The 19637-nt window shown below is 34.4% G+C and overlaps 1 protein-coding gene across 2 annotated transcripts; it reads left to right on the top strand.

Annotated features, from left to right (window-relative positions):
• The first annotated feature begins 9160 nt into the window (after positions 1-9160).
• LOC101261812 (phosphatidate phosphatase PAH2-like) lies at positions 9161-19057 on the top strand. 2 transcript variants are annotated; one of them, XM_069297432.1, is made up of 11 exons: positions 9161-11925; positions 12192-12499; positions 12638-12711; positions 14047-14131; positions 14580-14666; positions 14765-14837; positions 15843-15886; positions 16650-16784; positions 16873-16971; positions 18333-18462; positions 18577-19057. In XM_069297432.1, exons 1-10 carry the CDS (start codon positions 9942-9944, stop codon positions 18384-18386), a joined length of 2943 nt encoding a protein of 980 aa, XP_069153533.1. In that variant the 5' UTR covers positions 9161-9941; the 3' UTR covers positions 18387-18462; positions 18577-19057. The 2 variants fall into 2 exon arrangements, with proteins under 2 accessions (XP_069153533.1, XP_069153534.1); XM_069297433.1 differs by lacking the exon at positions 15843-15886.
• The last annotated feature ends 580 nt before the right edge of the window (positions 19058-19637 follow it).

The following is a 19637-nucleotide window of genomic DNA, read 5'->3' as shown; positions in this document are numbered from 1 at the left end:
ACAACTAATTTTTCTTTGTTAATTTGAACCCTTCAGTCCTCATAATAATGATGATTTTGAACTCAAAACTATCATCATTAGAATGATTTGCTACTCATGAGGAACTAATTAGTAAAACAAGAAACAATTATCATTAACAATCATCACATAGTTCCCATTCATAATTATTGTATTTTTTTTTCAAAAATAAGATAGAATCATAAGAACAATGACTATGCCCTAATTTTGAGTAAGTTGCGGTCGGTTTTATGATTATTTTTTTTAAAGTTGCGAAAAGTATTTTAACTTTGATCGAAATTATTGTTACGATATTAAATTTTATGAAAGACCTTTTATCCTTATATTATTAAATAGTATATTTTAAAAGTGTATATGTGCCCCGAGGTCACGTTATTATTTATAATGATGCGATATTTATAATGTCCACATGAATACATGTATACCTTCAAAAAAACACTATTAAATAGTGTTGGGAAAACGCGGACAAACACAAAAGTATATATGGTAAAAGTAATGGAAATAAAATGGGAAAATAACGACACCAAGAATTTTACGTGGAAACCCTTCTGAATAAGGGAAAAAACCACGGACTAAGAGGAGCAATTGATATTACTATAGTAAGGAATTTTACACTGTGTAGTCACGAATACAACACTCAAAGTGACTACTACACACTCAAAAGGAACAACACTCTTTTGGTTTCCGTCTTACTAAAATATCGCTCACACTCTATTTTTCTTCACAGACTATTTTCTTATATAGTCTATGGAATACCTCACTTTGCTCTCAAAATGGTTTTTCTCTCTAACTTGGTGTATTCTACAAATGAGCAAGAATGCTCTATTTATAGAAAGATAAAACCATGCTTATGTCACTAATGACATATGTGAACATAGCAAAGTCAAGAATGGTTGCAAATCTTACCAATTTGCCAACTACCAAATCTTTTCTTTTCAACTCCAATTACTATTCCTTTTTAACAATTGCTTGTACCAATTGAATAGCTAAAGTTGACTAAAACAATGGGATGGATTTAACAAATCTCCCCCTCCAGTCCCATTTACTGGAAGAAGGTATCTTCAACTTCTTTAGAGAGAGCTCATACCCACAAGTTCTTTGCATAACTCGAACTTGTCTTTCGGTATCATCTTGGTCAGCATATCTGCAGGATTTTCACTTGTGTGAATCTTTTTGACGTGGAATGATTCATTCTCCACCTTGTCACGAATCCAATGATATCTGACGTCAATGTGTTTTGTTCTTGCATGGTACATGGAGTTCTTGCTCAAGTCTATTGCACTCTGGCTGTCACAATAGACAATATACTCCATCTGATTCAAACCAAGCTCTTGAAGAAATCGCTTTAGCCATATCATCTCCTTGCCGGCTTCAGTAGCCGCAATATACTCAGCTTCAGTTGTAGATAGTGCAACACACTTCTGCAACTTTGACTGCCATGATATAGCTCCCCCTGAAAAAGTAAACAAATATCCAGTAGTGGATTTTCTGTTATCAAGGTCACCTGCCATATCAGAATCTGTATAGCCTTTCAAGATTGGATTTGATGCTCCAAAACACAAGCATTCATCTGAGCTTCCTCTAAGATACCTGAGTATCCATTTCACAGCTTCCCAGTGTTCTTTTCTCGAATTTTCGAGAAATCTACTAACAACACCAACTGCGTGAGCAATATCAGGTCTAGTGCACACCATTGCATACATTAGACTTCCGACGACGGAGGAATATGGAACTTTGGCCATGTTCTCTTTTTCCTCCCTAGCTGTAGGACACATCTTCTTGCTCAACTTCATATGACCAGCAAGAGGTATACTCACAGGCTTCGCATTCTTCATATTGAAGCGCTCCAGTACGCGTTCAATGTACTTCTTCTGGGACAAATAAATCTTCTTTTCATCTCTAAGACGAGTAATTCTCATGCCCAAAATTTGTTTGGCATGGCCCAAGTCTTTCATAGAAAAAGACTTACACAACTCTTTCTTCAGCTCGTCAATCTTGGAAGTATTCTTGCCCACAATCAACATATCATCCACATACAACAAAAGGATGATGAAATCATTGTCAGAAAATTTTTGTACAAATACGCAATGATCTGAAGAAGTCTTCTTATAGGCTTGCTCCCCCATAACATATTCAAACTTCTTGTACCACTGTCTGGGAGCTTGTTTTAGGCCATAGAGACTCTTTTTGAGTTTGCATACAAAATTTTCTTTACCATCTACTTTGAAGCCCTCAGGTTGTTCCATATAAATCTCTTCTTCTAGGTCACCGTGAAGGAAAGCCGTCTTCACATCCATCTGCTCAATCTCTAAATTAAGAGTAGCAACCAAACCTAGAACTGTGCGAATCGAGGACATTTTCACAACAGGAGAAAATTTTTCGTCAAAGTCAATACCTTTTCTTTGACCGAATCCCTTAACAACCAATCTAGCTTTATACCTGGGCTTCAAGTTGTGTTCTTCAACTTTAACTTTGAACACCCACTTGTTCTTCAAAGCTCTCATGCCCTTGGGCAATTTTACCAACTCATAAGTGTGGTTCTCATGCAAAGACTTCATCTCGTCTTGCATGGCTTCAATCCATTGATTCTTGTGCTCATCTTCCATGGCCTCCTCATAACATTCAGGTTCTCCCCCGTCAGTGAGTAACACATACTCATTGGGTGAATAACGGGAGGAAGAAAACCGCTGTCTTGTGGACCTCCGAAGCGGAATATTTGATTCGTCCACAACTTCATGAGCAACAGGATCATCAATAACAATATCATTGTTATTATCAACATCAACATGTTGATTCGATACATGATTCTGGGCGTCACCATGATTATCAAACCCAACAACATCATGCACACTTGTGTGAGGAACTTCATCATGATGAACTATACCATCAAAACTTGAAGATTCTACCTTCTCCGCTTTGTCAATATCTTCAATTGTTTGATTCTCCATGAAAATAATATCACGGCTTCTCACAAGTTTCTTTTCAATTGGATCATATAGCCTGTAACCAAATTCATCTAGGCCATATCCAATGAAGATGCATTGCCTTGTCTTGGCATCTAACTTTGACCTCTCATTTTTCGGCACATGTACAAAAGCTTTGCAACCGAATACTCTCAAATGGTCATAGGAAACATCCTTTCCATACCAAACACTATTTGGTACATCACTTTGCAAAGAAACAGCAGGAGATAGATTAATAACATGTGCAGCGGTCAATAAAGCCTCACCCCAAAATGAGTTTGGCAACTTTGCTTCAGAAAGCAAACATCTAACTCTTTCCATCAAGGTCCTGTTCATCCTCTCAGCCAAACCATTAAGCTGAGGAGTCTTGGGAGGAGTCTTCTGGTGTCTAATACCTTGATGCTTGCAGTATTCGTCAAATGGTCCACTATATTCACCACCATTATCAGTACGAATACATTTCAATTTCTTTCCAGTTTCTCTTTCAACTGAAGCCTGAAACTGCTTAAAGACACCTAACACTTGGTCTTTAGTCTCCAAGACATAGACCCAAAGTTTTCTCGAGCAATCATCAATGAAAGTGACAAAGTAAAGTGCACCATCCAATGTCTTTGTCTTCATTGGACCACATAAATCAGAGTGCACTAACTCAAGCAACTCTGTCTTTCTCGAAGGAGGGTAGGACTTAAAGGAAACTCTATTTTGTTTACCAGCCAAGCAGTGCTCACATTTTTCTAATTTAGCACTTTGAAAATTTGACAATAATTTCTTCTTGGCTAGAACATTAAGTCCTTTCTCGCTAATGTGGCTAAGCCTCTTGTGCCATAATGTTGAAGAGCTATCGCTCTCAACTGCATTCACCATATCAACACAAACAGAGGCCGTAGTCCAGTATAGACCACGACGTTTGTTACCACGAGCCACAACCAAGGAACCCTTAATGAGCTTCCATTTTCCATCACCGTTGGTACTAACATATCCTTCATCATCTAAAACACCAACAGAAATTAGGTGCAGACGAACATCAGGAGCATGTTTCACATTGTTCAAAACTAGTTTAGTTCCAATACTAGTTTCCAAACAAATTGTACCAATACCAACCACCCTAGAAACAGTCTCATTACCCATACTCAAGGTTCCAAAATCACCAGGAGTGTAGGAAGAGAAAAAATCCTTCCTTGATGTCACATGAGATGCGGCACCAGTGTCCACAACCCAGCTTGACTCATCACAAGCAATATTTATCATGTTTGCATCAAGAACGGTAACAAGATCTTCGGTGGTAACGGTGGCTAGGCAATTTTCATTGCCATCTTGTTTAGTTTCCTCTTTATTGCTCTCCCTCTTCAACTTCCTGCTGAACTTCTTTGTGTGCCCTTTCATGCCACAATGATAGCACTCAATATCCTTAAGTCTGCCTTTGGATTTGCTCCTATTTTGTTCTCTATGCTGAGAACCACGAGTTTTATTTCTCCCCCTGGGGCCAGTTATCAGGACATCCGACGAAGAGGAACTTTGAGTTTTTCTTCTCATCTCTTCGTTCAAGACACTACTCTTGGCGGAATCCATAGAGATCACACCATCCGGAGCAGAATTTGACAATGACGTTCTAAATGTTTCCCATGAATCTGGTAGGGAACCAAGTAGAAGCAAGCCTTGAATTTCTTCATCAAATTTGATGCCCATAGCAGATAATTGGTTCATTATCCCCTGAAAATTATTCAGATGGTCTGTCATCGGAGAACCATCATGATACTTCAAACTCAACATCTGCTTTATTAAGAACATTTTGTTGTTGCCAGTCTTTCGAGCATACAAACTTTCAAGATGCTCCCAAAGGGTTCGAGCATGTGTTTCTCCAGAGATATGGTTCAACACATTATCGTCGACCCATTGCCTAATGAATCCACAAACCTGTCTATGCAACAGACTCCACTCTTCATCTGTTATGTTATCAGGCTTTACAGTGGTAAATACTGGTTTATAAAAATTCTTGACATAAAGCAGATCTTCCATTTTCCCCTTCCAAATGGCATAATTAACACCATTCAAAGTAACCATTCTACTTGTGTTGGCTTCCATTGTTTTCCCCAAAAAAATATAGTTATCGCAAATCAAAGTAAATCTTTTCTGATGTGGAAGTTCAGATTGTGCTGCAACCACAGAGCATACTCAGATAAAACCTTGGCTCTGATACCAGTTTGTTGGGAAAACGCGGACAAACACAAAAGTATATATGGTAAAAGTAATGGAAATAAAATGGGAAAATAACGACACCAAGAATTTAACATGGAAACCCTTCTGAATAAGGGAAAAAACCACGGACCAAGAGGAGCAATTGATATTACTATAGTAAGGAATTTTACACTGTGTAGTCACGAATACAACACTCAAAGTGACTACTACACACTCAAAAGGAACAACACTCTTTTGGTTTCCGTCTTACTAAAATATCGCTCACACTCTATTTTTCTTCACATACTATTTTCTTATATAGTCTATGGAATACCTCACTTTGCTCTCAAAATGGTTTATCTCTCTAACTTGGTGTATTCTACAAATGAGCAAGAATGTTCTATTTATAGAAAGATAAAACCATGCTTATGTCACTAATGACATATGTGAACATAGCAAAGTCAAGAATGGTTGCAAATCTTACCAATTTGCCAACTACCAAATCTTTTCTTTTCAACTCCAATTGCTATTCCTTTTTAACAATTGCTTGTACCAATTGAATAGCTAAAGTTGACTAAAACAATGGGATGGATTTAACAAATAGTGCATGGGATAACCGGTCATTTCCAAATTTAAGCTTAATTTTTGTTGTCCCAATCTCTACTCACTCTTATCAACGGGACATTGCCTATTGATCTAGAAAAAGACATATCAGATCATTAATGTTATTTTTTTTTTTTTTGAAAGATTTGGAAAGTAAATATTTTACAAAAGTTATATAAACAAATAGTTATAAGCGTGCAATTTTTTTAAAAAAAATAATTAATTGACTAACAATTCAATCCCTTAATTAAACTAGATGACCACTATTTAATTTTTTTTAAATTTAAAATATATAGCATAAGACATGCCAATCTTGTCACCAACAATATATCATTTAACCGTAATTATATTATGAAAAACTCCAAATAATAATAATTCAGAATGGTCCACTTATTTTCACAAGTTAGTGATTTAAATCACCTCTTTCTTTTCCAAGAAGTTAACACTACTATATCATTTGACACTCCAATAAAATTGAAAAGACATATCTTTTTTTTTATATATAGTAAAAGGTATTATGAGTAAAGATATATTCTGATTAAATTTTTTGACCAAAAAGATTTTTCTATACAATAAAATTTCATTGCTAAGAAAGTAATTAGCAAATTTCACATTACACTAAACTTATCACCACTAGTAGATTCTTTTACTAAGTGTAATAAGTCAGCTTTAATTTTATTTTATCTGTCATTATTTATTTTCACAATTTTATTAAAAAAAGACTAAAAATATAATTTGCCAACTAATTAATTGACCTTATTTATTTTTTAATATAAATTCAGTACTATTCTCTTTTTTACATGAATAAAGATAAAAATTAACAATCAAAAAGATAAAATATCTCACATCAATAAGATAGTCCGAAACAAAAATGTATATCAAGAAGTTTGTGAGTTAAACGAATATTATGAACCAGTTATTATAAGTAAGTACGACAACTAAAATGAATTATGGCATGCAAGAGTATATAATATTCTTTGGGACAAAAAAAACGAAAAGCAAATCAATTTCTGAAAATTAAATTACCTTATTAATCATTTCCCAAAATCTTTTTCTTACTTTTTGACTGAGGACCACATTTTATCATAGAGAAGTTAGATCCAATGTATTGAAACTGATAACATGTATAAAAGTTTTTAGTTTAGAATTCCAAAGATTATTAAATGGGAAAATATAAAAAAAAAAAAAGAGAAAAAAAAAGATATACTTAAATGGGCTCGATGAAGATTTTTTCTTCTCGTGATTGAAAATACGTGCAAGTGTATACTTGATTTAAGTTCAGTCTTTTTTTTTTTTTTTTAACTTTTCCATTACTTTTTTATAATCAAGATTGATATACTCCCCCCATTCGAAAATATTTGTCATATTGCGCTTATTGAAAGTCAATTTGATAAATTTTCAAAGGTAAATTAGATCACATTAATTCGATATTTTAAACAAAAAAATTAGATATTTTAAAACTATATAAAAAGTACTATAAATTACAATTTTTTGCATATTAATATGATAAAAAAAATAAATGTGTATATTTTCACATTTATTTCATTTGTTTTTATTAGTATCTTTATAATTCTACATTACTTCGTATTCACCTAACAAATTTGTGTACATTTATTTGCATTGATATCCATTGGTTCACGTGTATTCAGTTTATAAAATATTATATATATATATATATATATATATACACACGTATTCTCTTACTGGGCTTTAGATATTGATGTTTACTGGGCAGATGGATATCCAGCCCAACTTGTACAAGCTTGAATACGAACACAATTTGGACTTGTTAGAAGCTTCAGCTTATCTCAGCCCATTATAAAGTCCATAGTTTATAAGGTTTTCGTTAAAAATCAGAAAACTATGGTCGATCTTGAAGATGAATAATATTGACTCTCGTTTTTCAACGATCAAAACTTACTATGAATTTGGAGTAAAAGTCGTCGTTGAAAATTAATGAATAAAATTTTGCTCAACTTCGCCATATTTCTTCAGTTGGATCTATACTTATGCAGCTTTAGAAATCACCCTTATAAAGTGAACTACTATGATTTATTTTTTAAAAATTGAATACATAATAAGATTTTAAAAAATTAAAGGCAAACATACAAGTTAGAGAAAAAAAATCGACTTAATTGATTATTTTTGTATCAACTCTTGATTAATTTGTAAGGCCAAAAATTTGGTTCTTTAATATTTTTCATATAAAAAAATGGAAGAATTTATGTCGTACCGTGTTGAGTATGTCAAAGTGACATTTCAAAACGTATATTGTAAGACCTTTTTTTAGAAACTTTACTCCTATAATAATTACATGTCTTCATACAAGAATACTTTTCATTATTATGAATAAAATGTCAAACGTAAGACTGTAACGAGTAATAAGTATTATTTTATTTTTAATTTAATTGAAGTTTGAATTATAAATATAAATTTCTTTTAATAAGGAAAGTATTATTCATGAAGTAAAATTTTTTTTATGCCATTTTAAATTTCATTGAATTTCAGTACAAATATAAATGATAGTGAATTGAATTGCTCCTTCTTAATGAGATGTTTCGAGTTTAAGCTATATGTATGAACTTTGAAATAATTTTTGATAGAAAATACTTCCTGCTAATAGAATTTTACGTGATGCAATCTCTGTCATCCCTATTAAAATGAAAAAAAAGTATCTAAAGTAAATGCTACGATGAATTCTTTGTCCCATCTTATAATGGAATGTGAAAATGAAATGAAAGGCACGTACTTATAGACATATTTAATTTGAACTTATCACATTTGGAAGTGAAATAAGTTCATCAACTACCATTCTTTTAAAAGATATTTTATTAATTATAGAAAACACTATTTATAATATTTTTAGAAAACTCTTATGGTAATTTATTTTGCAACCTAACTCTCAGAAGTACGAATATTTATTTTCTCTAGATATTGTTTGATCAAAACTTTTGAGAAGGTAAATATACTTTTTTAAAGAATTATTTAGAAAACGAGCTTTTGATCATTTTTTAATTTTTTTAATAACAATAGCAGAAATTATTCTTCAAAAACATACAAGAATACTTTTATTTTTTGAAAAAATTAATATTTATGAAGCTTGACCAAATACAACTTGATGATTTGATACGGAAAAAACTTATTTTATTTGTCAAATTGATAAATCAAACACAAATTATTACTCTTCGATTCACATCTTTATTCAACTTAAATGACACTAAAAGGATAGGATGAAATAAGAATATTCATTTATTCTCTAAGTCTTAATCAAATGTCTTATAATTGAGTCTATATGATCACATAATCGTCACTGGCTTTATGACAATTTTAATCGAGCTTTAATATGAATAAAAAAATTATTTTTTTTTAATAAAAAACTCATATACATGTCACTGCCACCTGTAGAGATCTATTTTACTACTCCAAATAATTGTAAATCCTGCAAAAGAAAAAAAAAACTCAATTATACCAAAAATTAACGTTGTACTCAATTTTCTCTGTTTCATTTGTCTCCAATTTCTGTTCTCTTTCTCCGGTAAGTTTATCAAATCTTTGGGAAAATAAAAAACCTTGATTTCACCCTGTAATTTCATTCTTCATTTGATTACTTACACGTTTTGTACTCTTATGTAAATTAATGTATATTATAAGTATAAAAAATTAGTACTGGCTAAAAATTCAATACGATGGCGATGTCAAATGATTATGGCAGTGGCACATTCGAATCATATTAAAAAGAATATGCTTTTTCTCAAGGGTCAGTCTTTGACAGTTATTGTTTCTGAATTATGATTACTTTGTATATTGTATTTCGTGGGTTTCTTGATTTGTGACCCTAATTAGCTCAGCACTGATTATTTGAGCTGTGTGTAGTTTCTGATACCATTTTATTGATGGGGTTTGGGTTTGATTTGTTGGGTATTCAGCAAATTTGTTTATTGTTGTAGTACATGTTTCCCCTTTTTTGAATTGTGATCATATAGTAGGTAAAGATTGGGAAAACGGTTAAAGATTGGATTTTTATGGTGAAGATTTGGAGATTTAGGCAATTTGATGAATGGAATGTAGTAGTGAGGGGGAAAGATTCAATCTTGATAAATTGGGGTTTTGATTTAGTGATGGGGAAATAAGATTCTGTAAAGTGGAAGCTTGTTTGGTAGATATTGATAATTTATAGAAAAAATGAATACTGTGGGGAGGATAGGTAGCTACATTGGGAGAGGGGTAAGTAGTGTTTCGGGTACTTTCCATCCATTTGGTGGTGCTGTGGATATCATAGTGGTGGAGCAGCCGGATGGGAGTTTGAAAACATCCCCCTGGTATGTTCGATTCGGGAAGTTTCAGGGAGTTTTGAAAGCAAGAGAAAAGGTGGTTAATATAGCTGTCAATGGCGTTGAAGCCGGTTTTCATATGTATTTAGATGGTAGGGGACGAGCTTTCTTTATAAAGGATGTAGATATAGAAGATGGGGAGTCTTTGTCTTCTTCATCATCCTCAGGTGAGGATGCTGACGGGCAAACCAGTAGTAAGCGGCCAACAATATCAAAGAGTTGCAACTATGATGCTTCTGAATCTAATTCAACTACTCAGATCAATGTGAGCGGTGAGAATGTCTCGGTGAGGGCCAATTCCCAAAGACCTGGGATTTTAGGCCGGGTTTTTGGGAGGAAGTCGATGAAAAAAGACAGGCTTCCTGGGGAAGAAAATGATGCCAGTATTATGAGGACAGACTCATTGGAGTGTGCTGAAATGGCAGCTGATCTGTTAGAAATGAAGTGGTCTACTAATCTTACCCCGAAGAGGTACAACAGAGATTATGTCATACCAGTTGCTTCCCAAGATATGTCAAAGGGTGTTAAAGAAGAGGACTTGCAAGCAAACGACAAGAAAAGTGATACGAGTTCTCTTGCACATGATAACATGTTAGACAATCTTGACTTCCGTGACCCTGCTTGTGAGAAGGATGATGGTTCTCATCCAAGCTTTCAAACTCAAGAGGAGTCTGTCAAGGTAACTGGTAATGCTGCAAGAGTGTCCATTGTCCAAGATATTGAAGATTATGGTCGTGAAGAAAGCTTAAGAATTTCTGGTGACAGTGGTGAACTAGGCATAGTTAACGCTGATCATGATGCCGCGGGTGGTACATTTATATCTGAGGTTGCGAGCCCCTGTTCAAAATTTGTGGATTCCCCTGAGATAAAGAAACATGATTCTTTTATAGTTAGCCGTCTTCCCGAGGAGGAACATGAAATTGCTGCAGTCCAGTCCTTTTTCTATTGTGAAACTGACGAGAACTCGACAACAATGCTGGATGTTTCAACTGAAGAGTTCACTCAAAACTTGTGTGCTTCTCGTGATCTTGAAGCTCGTATGCACACCCAAACAGTCCTCAGTATGAATGATTTAATGTCAAAGGAAAACTCTCAACCAGAGGAGGATTTATTATTTGAAAAGGATTCTTCAAATGGTTTCAAGGTTATGACCAACAACACTAATCCAAACTCAATCTCTCATTTTTTGGTCTCCGATAGCGGTTCGTTGAATAGCTCTGCTGCAGAAACAGATTTTGGGTGCTTTTTACCCAACTCTTGTTCAAGCACCTCAACCGATAAAGCAAGAAGTATAAAAGATAAAGCAACAGGCAAACTTGAAGCCTCTTCCGAGGCTCTTGGTGATCCTAATGGATCTAGTGGCCGTTTGGTCCCACTTCCGGTTTCTTCATTAGAAAGCTTGGAGGAAGAGCACCTTGTCTTTGGTGATATTGATGATGGTTACGACACTGTAGGCAGATACACAGAGTCCACTTCTTCAGATTATAAGAAAAGAGAAGATTACCCCCCTGCATCTTCAAGCTCTCTTGATATCAACGACTACCGAGTACCGAACTATGAATCTTGTCCTACTCTGGCCAAGTCCATCCAAAGTGATCTGCCGATTGTTGCAGATGGAAGAAAACTCAGAACTGTATTAAGCAATGTTGACATTCCTGCCATAGTTCAGGGTAATGAAGTTATGCGGATGGGCAGATCTTTACCCAATATGTGGTCTCAAAGAAATGTTTGTCCTTCTAATCCTGAGGATTTACATTCATCAATTGTACTACAGACAACAGAAGTTGCTGAGTTCACGGAGGAGGTGAAAAATAATTCAGCCACCCCAGAAATTGGTAAGAAAGTATACAATTGTGCGCCCTTTGAAAATCATTTTGAAGCTTATTGTGATGTTTTTTCTACTCTTTATCTTTGTATAGTTTGATGTTCAGATAATTTTTCTATTTTGTCCGGTGATACTGTGAATTTACCTTGAAGGACCTGAAGTTTAATTTTGTTTTAGATCGCGTGAGAGGTTATATCATGGAAAAAGAAGCTTATTGATATTGACTAAAAAAATTAGGCAAGATAATCATTGACGAGTTAAAATGAATCTCTGCAGAAAGAGATCCTAGACCCATTAATTCATTGGGTAGTAGTAGCAGCTGGAGATCATGGTCTTTTGCTTTCAAGAGATCAAGAAGCATGAAAAATTCTGGCGTGTCCATGGATGAAGATGTAAATACTGCTAAGGATATTTCAAAAAACACAGGTGGTGATAGAGAAGAAGATGTGCCAAGGCCAAAGATTCCTAAGAAGAAAATAATGGTAAACACTCCAGAACCTGAACAGCTGGCTACTTTGAATCTGAAGGAGGGAAAGAACATAGTTGTTTTCACATTCTCGACTGCAATGCTGGGGAAACAGCAGGTCATATGGTGGACTTCTTTTTGCTCATTACATTTCCCTTTTGTGTTTGAGCACTTTCAAGAAACTACATCTTTCTTTCTATATAAGTGTGGCAAATGCTTCCATGTTTATAATTTGTCTAAGGTGCTTACTTCACAGGTTGATGCACGTATATATTTGTGGAGATGGGACTCAAAAGTTGTAATATCTGATGTTGATGGAACAATTACAAGGTAATTGATTCATTTTCTACTCTAGATAGTTGGTGATATTATCCCCTACACGAGCTTGCTTTTGTGTCCAAGACGTTTTATTTTATTCAACTTTGATCACAATGAATGTAACAACGGTTAACTTCTAATCTATGCAAATGTTTGCCTTGGTGGTTATTAGATAAGATATCTCAACTTTGTTCTGTTAGAAAAATCTGTCTTGTCCTTTTATTTTTGATAAGTAGGAACTGTCTTATCCAACATCAACCGAAGCAAGTAGTAACAATTTTGGCGGTAAATTGCTTTCTACATGTAGTTAACTTTGTGATTCACTTCCATGTCCAACTACCTAAGCATTGGATGTGAGATGTTCATAATTGCTGGACCTTAAGATGGTGCACTTGGAGCTGTTGAAAAATTCCACAAGCCTAGCGCTCTCCCTCTGTAACAGATTGTTGCAAGAATTAATAATAAAGTTTTTATAAATTATTGTAGAGAAAAATGGGTCAAAAGTTAGATATGAATTGGATGCTTTGGTACTAATGAGATTTTATATTTTGAAAGGGAACCTGGAAGTGGAATTTGGATACCAAATTTGAAAATCTATTCCAACATTTCTTTTAAATGTCCTATAGAGTTTCCCTAATTGTTTCTGACCTGAAATACAAAATTGTAATATAACTAAAAATGAACTTCTGAATAGAGGATCAAAGTTGAAAATTAATCTAACTTCACCCATGCACCCATATTTTACACCATCTGACCTTGATACATTCTACTGGAAAATAGGGCTTATTTGGTGCAACCTGAAGTATAGTTATCAGAAAGAAGGAAATGAATCCAGTAGGGATGTAATTTAGCAGAGTTCAAAAAGCAATTGACAAGTTTGGTGTGCACCCTGGCTCTTGGATCAAGTAGATTGAGACTTACAATTTTTGACTGAAGCCAAACATCACGATTCTATGTTGTGTCTTTCCATCAAAACCTGGAATAGCAACAGATAAATAATGTCATTTCTAGCAAATTTTGCTAAGTGTTCCTTTTATAGGCAGAACTTAAGTTATAGCTTTTTTTGGTTGAGTCATTCTTTCACTAGAATTACCTATAACCTGAGATGACATATTGAAACAGGTGGAAGTTGGTTTACATTTTCCAACTTGATTAAATAAGATATCTAAGGTTCAAACTTTTCTATGCTGGTCCTTTCTCCTCTTTAAACTACTGTTGGCTCCACTCTTTGGTTTTTTTGTGAACAAAAAAGATAGACTTTTGTTTGAGCTGGTTGATATATGATAAACAATATAGATGTTCTTCCTGGTGCCTGTCTGATGTGCGAGATTTTTGTCAATTAAACAGATCTGATGTTCTAGGTCAGTTCATGCCTTTGGTTGGGATGGATTGGTCACAGATAGGCGTTGCACATCTCTTTTCGGCCATCAAGGTCTGTAGACTTCATTTGTTTTCTCTTTTTCCCTTTTTTTGAGATTTCTTCGAACTTCTTGCTGCTTCTGCTAATTTTGTAGTTCTGGCAAGTAATCTGCCATTAGGCCCCAGTTTTTATCTTAAGAATGTTCCTTTTCCTCTGTTTGCTAAGGTTCAAAATGTATCTACACTTCTTCTATGTTAATATATTACTCTTTGTACTTTTTTTCCCATACTTTCTTATTTAAAAACAATTTGACTCTAAACTTCTTATTTTGCTCTAATAAGATGATTTATAGCCAACAAATGTCGATGACATGTTTTAGACCACAAGCTTCAAAGGTCTTTCTTTCTTAACTTTCGTGCCCAGTCAAACACCACCACATAAATTTGGGATGGAGTTTTTATTTTAACTCATTATAGCATATAAGAGTGCATCATGATTACACAATTTCTCTTTGCTGCAGGAGAATGGATATCATTTGCTTTTCCTAAGTGCACGTGCTATTTCACAGGCCTATCTTACTAGACAATTCCTCTTTAATCTTATGCAGGTGATTTGATGACTAGAAAATTTGGCTTAAGTAATCACTTTTTCCTCTCCTTCATTAATTTGACTTCATTTTTTTACTTTTGATTTTGATAATTGCAGAATGGCGTGGGATTACCAGAAGGACCAGTTCTTACATCACCTGATGGAATTTTCCCTTCTCTATTTCGAGAAGGTCACTAGTTATTCATTTCTTTATTTTCTGAAGAGTTTCCCCTTGATTTTTCATTGTTTCAAACCATGCATCCCATTGAATTGCTAATATTTTGTTTGACGTATTCTTATGAATGAACCATGATTATTGGAATTAAACAAGACCATCCGTTATCATCTGGGTAGCTAGAAACAAGACCATGTTGTACTTTCTATCCTTATATAATTTTCAGTTGGGGATGCTGGTAGAGACCATTACAGTAGAAGTAAGCTGTTGCCGCCTTGCCGGTGCTTACCGTTTGCTCCCACCATTCTTTGATGAGCATTTGCACAGTTACCCCATTCTTGCTACCTCATATTTCAAAAAAAACATTCAGTTAGTGCCAGAGTGCTCAGATTGCTGCTCCCACTCTGATATGTTCTTTGATTTTTTTTTGTTTGTTGATGAAATATATATGTTCTTTGATTTAAGTGTATTTGAAGAAGGAACTTATTGTTGAAGATGTAACAACTAATTTATTGAAATTATCTACTCCAGCGAACATGGTAATTGGTAATGATCCCAGGAAGTTGATGCTATCAGTTGTTGGATATTTACCGACTTTCTCATACTATCATGTTCTTATGTCCTTTTTTATTTATTTAGTTGTTTTAGTGATTTTAACTACCCTGTTGACAACTACCATCACAATTCTGCAATATAAACGGAAAGATCGATGACATTGCCAGCAACATGCCTCAAACTGTATCAGTAGCAACATGCATTTAGAATGCAAAAGATATTTCGGTCCAGTGGCTGCTGGTTTCATGCATAAAGGAATTATTGGTTCACTGGCTGCTGTTTCAATTTTTTTTTCTTTTATAGCATGAACTTAAAATGTGAAAGAGACTAGTTTTATTCTGCATTGTAACTCCAATCTCCGTGCTAGCAGCATGTCTTAATCTGATTGAGTATTAGAAAATCAGAACATGCTTTCAATTTTGCTAATATTATGACTGAGAGATGCATATTCTGTACCTTTTGCAGTGGTTAGAAGAGCTCCTCATGAATTCAAAATTGCTTGCTTAGAGGTCAGTTTCTTGATTTAGATTTGCTTCCTGTTTCCGTAATAGAACTTTTGTCATTTTAAGCAAAAGGTGTTTTGCACGTCTGCCAAAGCCATGAGGCTAGGGAGGCTTACAGACTATTGCTTTGATGATCTACATTATGTATAGTGCTTTTTTTTTTACTGAAATAAAGACGACTCAATTATATCTTTAGTCAATCTTTATTTTTTGTTAGATTAAGGGAATTATGACTTGTAAACATTATACAAACCGAGTAAGTGCAATAGATGAGTAGTTAGCACTTTTGTTTTATGATGCACGAAGACTCACTGTTTAAACTGGTAATGTCCACATGCTCAATATGTACAAACCAGTTGCTCGAGCCTCTATGCACTAAGATTTAGTTTCTATTTAAGAAATCTTACTGCTGTTCAAGGTGGATGACAAGTTGGGTTGTTTGGTATCACTTAATATATGGCTGTGCAGAAACATCAAATGTTTTGATGAAACAAATAAATTGCAAGATAGGTATAATGGCTAAAAAGAATAAGTGAAACTTTGGTAAACATCTTTTACCATGTACACAACAAAGGTTTTCTTTTCCTTTCTGTATTTTGTTTTATTTTTCTGTTTATCACGGGTTTTGGTATGGGAATAACAAAGAATGCAAATTCTTGAGGGCAAGGAGTATCAACATTACTAGCTGATAATTAACTAATGTTGAGCATATGTATCTAGCTTTGGTGACAAATGCAGATCAATAACATGTTAAGTTTCAAGTTTGCAGGATATAAAAGCACTGTTCCCTTCTGATAGGAATCCCTTTCCCTTCTATGCTGGTTTTGGAAACAGACACACGGATGAGATCAGCTACCTCAAGGTTGGAATACCTAAAGGGAAAATCTTTACCATCAACCCAAAGGTACATAGTCAACTGTTACTATCAACTGGAAAGGACCTTTTGCAGATAACTCTGTTGATGAAAGTTTCTTATTTTTTATATTCGACAGGGTCAAATCGTTGTAAATCGACACGTAGACACAAAATCATATACCTCTCTTCATAGTCTTGCCACTGCCATGTTTCCAGCCATTCTCTCATGTGAGCAGGTTGGATTTTTTCCCTTCTCTAACTGTGAATTTTGGATGAACGTAACAGAGTGAAGAGAAGTATGTGATCTCATGCTACAGTTTTTTACCTTCTGCAGAGAATGTAGGATATAATTAGCTTTCTTGAACTGGAGTATAAGATTCACTTCCAGCATCATGTTAACTTTAATAACTCACCATCTTGTCTAGTCATGAACATGTTTCCCTTATTTAGAAACTAAAACCCGATCTAGAATTACAGTAGGTTCCTACACTCAAGTTCTTTCATCTTGTCTCCTGTGGAAGCTCAAAATTCTTGACTTGTTATAATTTTTGTTTCAAAACAATGTCTGCTGTGCTAGGCCCTGCAGCCTAGGAACAGCCATTTGGTATGCCCCTTCTTGCTGCAGTCTTCTTGTAACAGTGTTACTTTTTCTTTAAATATTTAGTATCATTATCGAGATCGGGATTGAGATAGTAGTTGTTATATCCTCACTATAGGTATCCTTTTGCATAGCAAACACTTTGAAGAGTGTCTCCTCCTGGAACACTCTCTCTACTGTGACAGGGTTGAATAAATTCTGTTCTAAATAATTAAACCAATTATAGGAAGAAAAAGGGTAAGACCTTGGGACTCTTTCCGTAGGCTGGAAAATTTTTATGGACAGCATGTGAAGTCTAGAAGTTATTGAAATGTTATTTTTGGGAAGTTAAAACCGTGTACAGAGCAAAGAAAATTGAAAAGTATGGAACTTTGAACCTTTGGTCCTTTTCACTTGGCTGGACATTTTTTATTATTGAAGTTACAAAATCAAAATCGAATAAGGGATAACTAGCACATCTCATTACTGAAAGTACCAACATCATCAGCTTAAGCTAAACCAGTTTTTCTATGTAAATGTTAAGAGTACCACAATGGTTGAGGGAATTGGTTGTCTCTTTGAATGGTTTTGGAGAATTTTCATCATAGATTTAGCTTTTGTGATTGAGTTAAACCCTATGTTTACTTTCTTAACACGAAACCAAAGTCAGACCCGTCACTGTTATTTTCCTGTGTTGAGTCCTGAAGTTATGTTGTTGTTGGCATCTGCAAAGAATTTGACAGTTGTCAGTTCAGATTATGGTTATTCCCCATGTGCGAAAAGGATAGTTTTCTGGATTCTGAAACATTGACAATCACATTTTCAAGCCGGGACGAGAAATTTTATGCTGTTTATTTTTTGTTTGTAAATGGATCATTGACTGCCATTTTGTCAGGGTGTTGCTTTATCATATCCCATAGGTGCAAGTCACCATGTCAAATGCTTCTTTCATGTACATCCAGTGGTGTCTACAAGCTTCATTAATCTTACTCTTACTCAACAATTTTCACTTCTCTTCAGGAGGATTTTAACGTGTGGAATTTCTGGAGACTTCCACCTCCTTATATTGATTGAAAATTAGCAGAGTCCATCCTGAACTACTTTTTTTGAGCTTCAGGGATGGTAGCCCCACGGACAACGTAAGATTCAGGTAACTTTTATTTATAGTTTCAACTTGTGATGCTGAAATTACAGGAATTTGTTACATCAGTGTAGATTCCGAACACAGTCTGTGTGGTCTTATGTGTTTTGTAACTTCTTGCAGCAAAAGGCTAATGTGTTTTATACTATTAATACAAGTCAAGTTTGATTGAACCACAAACAAGGCTCATTGTATCTGTATATTGCACGCGAAAGTGGCTAGTGTATATACTATTGTCTTATATCCGTCATCTTGGAGGAAGAAAATCATGTTCTCAATTTTCTGATATTCTGCTCATCAATCATCGACTAGCCAATACACTTTGGCCCTACATATACACATACTTATGAGAAGGAAAATACGAAATACGCTTCCATATCGCGCTCCTTCAAGACGAGTTGAACTTTGTAAATTGTTGTAGTATTAGTATATGTTAATGAGGAAATGTAGATTTTGTTGTAGTTTGGTGATTTGTAGAATCTGTCTTATAATGGGACTTACATGTTGAGGCAAACTGTATAAAGGTTAAATTGTCAATAACACATCAGAATATTGGACCAGTATTTTAAGTAATTTTTTCTGTATAAAGGCTATGTTGCTCAAATCCTTCAAAAATCTCGACAGATGCATGGCACCGGTAGTGCATTTTTTTGAATGAGCTGGATACGAGTGCAACAATATATTTGGAAAGTTTGAGCAAAATAGAGTTGAAATTACTTTTAGCATCTTTTTTAAAGGAGTCGGATACGGGTGTAATAATATTTTCGGAGAGTCTGAGCAACATAGACTAGACTAGTCGTGGTTGGATTAGGATAAGAATTGAAATCTTAAAATGCTCTAAAGAGAAAATTTGTGGATAAGATTCTCCACTAATTCTTTTATGACATGATGAGATTCTGCCTAAGAGTTCCAAGAATATGGTGCACCTGTTAATAATATATATATTATAATAGCATAATCCACTGTTATGATTTTAGACAAGCTCCTTTTTGTAATATATGAATGAACATAAATATAAAAAAGGAGAGTTATATTTGAACCATATAAAAAATGCTACAAGTATTTTTATATGAATAATATAATAAAATGTAAATAAAGAAATCTTTTTCGATAAAAAATGATTCATTTCCCTTTTTAACAATTATAATGGTTTTTAAATCCTAACATAAACCTAGCAAAAATAT

Source organism: Solanum lycopersicum, chromosome 4, assembly GCF_036512215.1.
Source record: "Solanum lycopersicum chromosome 4, SLM_r2.1".
In the NCBI taxonomy this organism is placed as follows: domain Eukaryota; kingdom Viridiplantae; phylum Streptophyta; class Magnoliopsida; order Solanales; family Solanaceae; genus Solanum; species Solanum lycopersicum.
This window is presented reverse-complemented; position numbering and strand designations above follow the sequence as displayed.